This window comes from Azolla caroliniana, unplaced genomic scaffold (genome assembly GCF_043228905.1).
Source record: "Azolla caroliniana isolate FFs.n. ecotype wild unplaced genomic scaffold, voAzoCaro1.0.p SCAF_8, whole genome shotgun sequence".
Taxonomy (NCBI): Eukaryota; Viridiplantae; Streptophyta; class Polypodiopsida; order Salviniales; family Salviniaceae; genus Azolla; species Azolla caroliniana.
In genome coordinates, this window is record NW_028230443.1 from 17022073 (window position 1) to 17030531 (window position 8459).

Below are 8459 nucleotides of genomic sequence, written 5' to 3' on the forward strand. Positions count from 1 at the left end.
AGTTGTATGATGCATACCATTGAATAGAGAGTTGTCGAATACACCAACATGTCAAAAGGGTGCAAAAGATCACATATATACACCAACATTGTCCACATATGAAGTTGTATAATGTGCTCGTCCTGGAAGACAACTTCTATTTGGTTATTATGGGTGGGATATTGGACTTATGTTCTTCATGTGCTCTTGATTTCATGACGTGGATATTGGCAAGAGCTCTTTGGAACATTGGCTTGGATTGTATGATCGAGTATATGAGAGATATAGAGGTTAAATACAAATGTTATTGTCTACATATGATGTTGGCATCATGGGTGAGATATTGAGCTTATGTTCTTGACTTCATGACATGGATATTAGCAAGAGCTTATTGGAACATTAGTTTGGGTTATATGATCAAGTATAAGAGAGACACAGAAGTTAAATACGATTGTCATTGTCTACGTATCTCCCATATAACGAGAGCGATGAAAGTTGAAGTATGCATGTCACCTACCGCCTACAAGTACACGCAATAGACAATTGGTACAAATTTATGTGAATTACACCTTCTCTACAATTTAATCGAGTAGTCGTAACCTAGAAGCAATTATTATTCGTACCCAATGCGAGATCTTAAAGACATCCAGAGTTGTGAACTTTTTTAGTTGTGTTTCCATTACATTGTGATTGAACCATTCTGGAGGACCAATAGGTATTGTAAAAGCAAGAATAGGGTCTCACACGATCTGATTTTTACCTGTCAAAAGCATCGCCTTTTCAAGAAAAATAACCAACACGAAAAGTAGTTCAAGCTGAAAACATCACCTTTCCAAGAAAAGTAACCAACATGAAGAAAAGCAATTCTTCAGAAATAATCATATCTTATCAACATTGGCTTGGATAGAAAAGCTACTTAACCTAGTGAAAGAAATTATGCTTTTAATACATGTAATAGAAAGCAACTGCCAAATCTCACACCATATCATCCCTAGTACATGATGTTATCACAAGATGAAAGGAGGTTTTATACTTGATCATTGTACTTTTTCGATTTTGTTTTTTTTTTCACATATAGTCGCAATCCAAAGTTGCGAATTTTTTACCAGACATGGCAAAATGAATACCCTCTCCCAAACAGTGTCACTGTCCACACATAATGGTACATGACATGATTTCTACGTAATAAAGAAAATGGTGAAGATGATTCTTTGTGTTCTTTAACCATCGGTAGCAGAGAATTTTTTATTTTTCCAAATTTCACGAATCCAGCGATAGGATGAAAAATTTACACATTACAATCAGACAATCCCGATGAATGCCATCAGAAGGATTCAGCGACAATATACTTCCACTGTACACATATGTATACATATATTATGATATATATAGATATATGTTGAAACGGCTTAATTTCCGTTCCCATAATAGACGAAAAAGATGAGAATAAAAAGAAAAGAAAAAGACGAGAGGGCAATTGTAATGTAGCAATGCATGTAGATGCCTCTTAAATTTTTTCCTTAAGAGATGATTTCTCAACCATAACATGAAGAGAAATGTAGTAGGGTCGCGGATCAATGCTTGTGAACCGCCCCATTTTCCAAGATAAAAAAAAAATGAATGAACAAATGAATTAACTCAGGTGGAAGCATACACTGAATAATATGATATAAGGAAGGAGGTGGGCAGCATTTGCAGAGTAGAGAACACACAAGAATCTAATGAAGTAAAAAAAGACCCCATGGCCTGTGTGTGTGTGTTTGGTTTTTGCGATTTTCAGCAGCTTTTTACGATTTTTGCTTCAACATTTCATCATTTGCTGAAAACATTCCAAACCCTTTTCCTCTTCTTTCAACCCTACACACCAAAAATAAACAAAGATCAATGAAACACATACAAAATTTTCCCGGTTTTTTAAACCCTAACACACACACACACACAACACACTTACGTAGGTGCCAATTTCCCGAGCTGTTTCAACTCCTCGCCAGTTGATTCATCAATGAGTATACCATCGAACCCCAACATGTAACTTTCCCCTGTCTTCTCGGGCAACCCCCTCTTTGCGAGAATCTCGAGGTCTTTGGCATGAAGTTCCCTCCCATTCACATAGACTTGCGTTGTCCCATTTGAGCATTGCTGTGGCATTGGATAGCTAAGCTCTTCAATGAATGGCTGCAAAATGTAGCAAATAACAAATATCCAAGTGAAACCCATGTATTATATTAGTCAATCAATCATTAATTATATGTTGACTCAATTAAAATAATAATTAGACTATATTTATAGGGCATTCATTGCATATCGAACTGATTAATACATAGATAGAATTCTACTTACCGGTAGTATTCCAAGGCAGGGCCCCCCCACAACCCCCCAAAAACCAGCTTTGCAATCATACCTAAGATCAAAAGTTTTTTAAGAACTGATTAGAACAAAAGTCATTGCATAATGAGGAAAACTATTAATTGTGATGTCTTTTAATCTATACACACCAATAGGATCCTGGCCTCAACTTTCCAGCCCGCTCCTCAGCTTTCTTGAGAGATGATTTCGATAAGACCTCACCATTCACAATCACCCTTTGTTTCGAGTTGCTAACAAAGAAATTTCTTTTCTCGGATGTATAGTCTTTCAACCTAAGTTTCTTAAGCAAGCTCGAGACTGATCTTTGAACATCTTTTGCTTCCCCTTCTCCCCTCCTTGAAGATGATTCTTTTACATGTATGGCGTCGCTACTAAAAACCCGACGTTTCCCATAGCCTTTTGTGATATGGTTAGTTGTGCTCGGGGTGCTCCGACAAGAGAACATGAGTTGAGGTTCTCTTTCACCTTCATCTTCCGAATACGCATTCCCTGTAAAGTTTCTCATTGGGGATGTACAGCTTGTGCAAGCAATATTTGGCATCACCTCCTCTTCATGTGGATAAGTCTCGAATTCTTGTGTGGCTATTGCATTCACCCAATCTTGGATGGCAATTAATTTGTTGGGAAAAACACCATCTTCGATCTCATTAGGACTATGCCTAATTACCCCATCGGGGTTCATCTTCGAAAAGAGTAGATCATTTGTCTTAGAATCATCCATACTGGATGATGGTTCACGTAATTCAACGTCATTTGATTTATCAAGTAATTCAATCCCATTGGATGTGTCATTTACTTTAACCCCATCGGCCGTGGAATCATACTGACGCTTCAATCCAAAGCTCACATTATGTGATTCAAACCCATTGGTTGAATCACAGTGTAGCTTAACCTCATTGGTTGAATCACATTGTGGCTTCTTAATAGCATTGGTTGAATCATATGGTAGCTTCGCTCCCTTGGTTGAATCACATTTTAGATCCACCCCATTGGATGAATTGATCCTTAGCTTACCAATTTTTGATGAATTAATTTGTATCTTACCCACTCTTGATTTATCAAAATGCAGCTCACCAGTAATCAATGAATCAAATTGCTGCTTATCACTTCTTGATGAATCAAAGTGTAGCTTACCCCCTCTTGATTTATTGAATTGTAGCTTATCACTTCTAGATGAATTAAACTGTAGCTTACAATTATTTGATAAATTAGATTGCAGCTTATCACTATTTGACGAATCGAGTGGATTGTTTCCGCGAAGCAAATCATATAGTTTAACTCGACGGTGTGTCACCTCATCTGATTTTATATGCCTCTCCTCAATATAGTCTTTTGACACATTGACTCCACTCGAATCCACACTCTGGCGAGGACGGAAATTATCGATCCTTGTGAATTGACTCGAGAAGAGTCGTTCGGAATCAGATCCATGGAGAGCATCGGGGCCAGAAATAAGCGATGAAGTGACCACATCTGATGCAGGAATCCCTCTCCGGTGGAGCTGATCAGAGGGGAATGTGGATATGTTCAAGCATTGAGCACATTTGAGCTTGAGGTTAGGATTAGGTCCGTCGAGGTGAGGGAGGGGGAAAGGAAGAAGAAGCAAGTTTGAGCAATGTTGGCAGAGGACATACGGATTCGGACGCGGATGCGGATGTGGATGTGGATCAAAGTCATTAGCATGGGCATGAAGTGGATATGGATATGTATGTGGATCAATAACATGGGGTTTATGTGAATAATCAGTTTCATCTGGATGTGGATGTGGGTGTGGATCAGTAATATTGGCATGATGTGGATGTGGATGGGGATGTGGATATGGATAGGGATGTGGATGGGGATGGGGATATGCATATGCATATGCATATGGATGTGGACATGATAGTGGTTGCTGTGTTTCATCCACATGTGGAGGTATATGATGAGTTTGATCAAGATGTTTATGCGGATTTGTCTGTGTATATGGATACAGCATCCATGGAGGAGGTGAGGCATAGTAACACACACGGTGATGAAGTGGATGATGACAGTATGTGGTTACATGGTAGCAGGGCCCGAAAAGGGGGCTCCATGTGGGCATCAGATGGCCACATATCGGTTGTGACTTGGAATCTACACAGACATTACGACCTGCCAAATCCACCATAGCATAAGAACCTCAAAAAACGTGGTATCATTATCATCATCATCATCACAAAACAGAGAAAAGAATCAATTAGAACAGACAACAGACACATATAATGCGAGAACGAGAGACAGAGACCAGGTTTTTAGAAAGAAAAAAAAATATGAAACCCTAAGCGAAATGTAGCCGTTTAACATACCGCTAAGCTCATGAAATGATGCGGATCGTTTCAACGGGGAGTGGTGCCGCTTGTCTGGATCGAGCTTTAAGGGAAAGGTCGATCCTACAGCAGGCATGGTGGAGGCGGGAGAAGGAGGTCTGTGTATAGTAGGCTGTGCAGTAAAGATAACACACACACTTCTCCGTTTCTTCTTCTTCTTCTTCTTCTTCTTCTTCTTCTTCTTCTTGTGGGCGATGGAGGTCTGTATGCAGAGTGTGGAAAAGCTGCTCTGTTCCTCCTTCAGTGGATTCTTCGCTTATTTCCGCCATGTCTTCTTCTTCTTCATCATCATCATCATCATCATCATCTGATCGCCGAGCTCGCCATAGCCAAACCAAATTAAATTCCACATTTAATTAAAACCCCTAATTTTGAAATTTTTATATATACTAATATGTAATCCATACAAAGAAGCAGAAAAATTAAAAAATAAAACAGAGGAAGAAGAAAACCCTCTCCTTTTTGTCATGTGTGTGTTTTTTTTTTTCCATTTACTACTACTACTCTTCAAACTCAATTCTATTCCATACATTTTTTCAATCTTTTGTGTGTGGTTTCCTTTGAGGAGGTGTTTCGGATCGTGAGAAAGCGTGTGTAGCAACAGGAGGCTCAGTATCTGGTGATGGATGATATACACACATGAATCCCTCCTGGACTCTCTTAGCGTCTCCGCATCTGCTCTTTGATGTGTGTATGTGTCTGTGTCTATATCCACTGTTTGTGTCTATATCCAATGTCTGTGATTGTGCCTAGTGTTTGTGTTTGTGTGATTGCCTGGTGTCTGTGTTTGCTTGCTTGTGATTGAGATTGAGATTGAGAGTCATGTCTAATGTTTGTGCTTGTGTTTGTGTGATTGTGTCTGGTGTTTTGTGTTTGTATGCTTGTGTTTGTGATTGTGTGGTTGTGGTTGTGGTTGTGTTTATGTGTTTGTGATTAGTGTGGGTAATACATACATATATGTATGTCACACGCATATTGTGTGTGTGCATATGCAATGTTTGTGTATTGTATGTATATGTACCTTTGCTTAATCTTGCATTCGCTTTCCTCAGTTCCGCACTCCGCTATCAATGTGTGTTTGTGACCATCCCAAATCCTCCTCTTAAACTGAAGTAGCTGTATTTTTTGTGCATGCTTTGTTGTTGTTACAAATACTTGTTAGTTAGCATGTTATGCCGCACCGACAAATCCAAACCTAAATATGTTCATTACAATTTGAGCATGCATGAACTGACACGATGATCTCTCTCTCTCTCTCTCTCTCTCTCTCTCTCTCTCTCTCTCTCTCTCTCTCAACATATATATATACACACACATACACTCACTGTTTGGGGGAGGGAGGTATGGGATAGAAAACAAAGTAACCCCATTGATATACCGTCGAGGGATATTGAGCAATCAAACAAAGCCTGCCATATATAATACAATATTATCTGTCATGTAAATGATAGTACCTAATAACAAGACAATAGTTATGCAGTTCTGCAATGTACTGCCCCCACAAAACATGCTTTTTGGGAGTATTGGAAATATGTGAGAGTGAGTGAACGGAAGGTTCCTTGCTCGCATTTCTTTTCGCAATTGTGAAATGGCTAATATTTTGTAATGACTCTCTTCGTTTTTTCCTTCTCCTTTTCAACGACGTAGGCATGTGCAATTTGAACGTCCTAATTCAGGGACCACAACACTTATGACACTTCACTCATCATTGAACTTGTTTGATATACCTACCCTGTTTTCCACAAGTTGTTTAATATTTGTCTACCTAGCACATATAGCATTCTCAATCAGTTTGCCTTTTTTAATTTCTAGTATTTTTTTCGGATTTTACGATATGAGCACACACAATTGTGCTCGAAAAATCTTTCTTTTGATTGATGTGTAACTTTGGTTGCAATTTCTAAACCTGTACCCTTTTTTGAATCAGGCCATGCATCAATCTTTTTGCAAGGGCATTTTACCCTCTCAAAATAGTTCTAAATAACAAAATTAAATTTCATCACCAAAATAGCTCAAGATGGCCAATGCTACTAAAAGTGGCCATGAACAAGCTACAAATTACAAAATATCATTGGTAAGAAAACTTCCGTACGTTCTACAAGGGTTTCAATACTTGCGAAACCTCTATATCACATTTGTTCCAAGCCTATTTTCTAATTTAAAAACCTTACCGATGGTGTTTCCATAAAGATGATACAATGTTTTCCCTTGACAATTTTCCTGTATACCCCCTTCACATGGCACCTTTATGCATATGATAAAATGTGTTGAAAAGAGGCTCTAAAATCCTATCTTTGTTGGACTCGTTTGTTATGGTCCCTTATTATAAATGGCACCTCCTTCCCCAACTATTAAAACTCGAGACTATTGAAAGATTTCTAATGCTACCAATCAAAATTAAAGAAACATTTATTTATATTTTTCATTAGGTTATCTAATAAAGCTTGTCCATTCTCTAATGTTCTTTAATGAAACACGTCAATTTCTCAGGGTTTCTTTCATGACCATTATGCTTTAAATATATGCGAACGCCTTTACTAATCAAGACTTGAATCGAACGTTTCCAAAGTTTCTCTTCAAGAGGTCAATTTTTGTTGGACACCAACACATAGCATACATGTGTTCTTTGTTGTGTGATTGTTGCACAAACACACTGTCTAATAAATATGCCTCCAAAATCTGAAATGATTGGAATTAATCAATGACACATATTATATTTGAAACACTTTACAAACTTGATGCTATATCCCAACCCCCAATTATTTAAAGACATGTGACGTTGCTTATGATTAACTTCAACTTTTGTCTTAGTTACCTTTAATATATTTGTGAAGCATTGTTTGCTCCAATACGTGTTGAATAGGTACATGAGAGAATTTGTGGCAATTAACTTGAGGATCGTCGCAATCAATCCCCAACTGTTCATCATTATTGGCTCTCGCAATGCAAGAGCATACTCTTTATTGTACATGCTAACCACAATTCATGTTTCCGGTTTTTAAAGTCCTTAAAATCACAATGATATCGAAGTCATCGTCTCTTTATAAGTCATGAAAGCATAAAAGTGTGTTTTGATTGTTTCACACTCCTTTTCCTTCATCTTTTTATCCATTTAATATTCTTCGCACTAGTTTAATTTATTTCTTTATCTTTTGCCTTTTATAAGACAATGTTATCATTTTCAACCCTTGAGCTGTGGGCAACAAAATCGTAAAGTTTGTTGTTCTTTTTAGGAAGACAATTGTGAGTGAACGATCTCAAAGTCAAAATATAAATTTAATTCGTTTCTTAGATTGAGCACAATACTACCTTAACGTCACCGAAAAAGTAGCTGAGATTCACATTCAAACTGTAGTTTTATATGCTATGCCACATGCCAATAATACAAAATCCATGCCACCCATCTTTTTAAGGATTGAACATGTTGATGATAGACTGAGTCATTGAGTTAAAACTGCACAACCTTGTGGCATGTGAATGTTATCACATGTGTTTGCAACATGCCATAAAACTCTGTAAGGTCTTCAAATTTTAGGAATTGATTCTTAACTAGCCATGCCACACAAACATATAGTTGTGATTATAAACATCTAATAACATCTAACATTGTTATGTCCAACTTTCAACAAGGATATATAATCTTTGTAATCAATATGTTAAATTGACATTGACATTAAGCGTTTTCCCGAAATTATATGACTCTATCAAATTCCATGGAGAAAATAAGGGTCTATTTATAGCCTAACAATTATCATTCAAGGATTTTGT

The 8459-nt window shown here is 37.5% G+C and overlaps 1 protein-coding gene across 1 annotated transcript; it reads right to left on the reverse strand.

The window, feature by feature from the left end:
• Positions 1-1456: 1456 nt before the first annotated feature.
• On the reverse strand, positions 1457-5951 carry LOC147861127 (uncharacterized). The gene is made up of 6 exons (XM_087323465.1): positions 5713-5951; positions 4671-4998; positions 2475-4476; positions 2320-2380; positions 1931-2154; positions 1457-1836 (listed from the first exon to the last, which is right to left on the reverse strand). The coding sequence occupies exons 2-6, from the start codon at positions 4765-4767 to the stop codon at positions 1767-1769; spliced, it is 2454 nt and encodes an 817-aa protein (XP_087179591.1). The 5' UTR covers positions 4768-4998; positions 5713-5951; the 3' UTR covers positions 1457-1766.
• Between the last annotated feature and the right edge of the window lie 2508 nt (positions 5952-8459).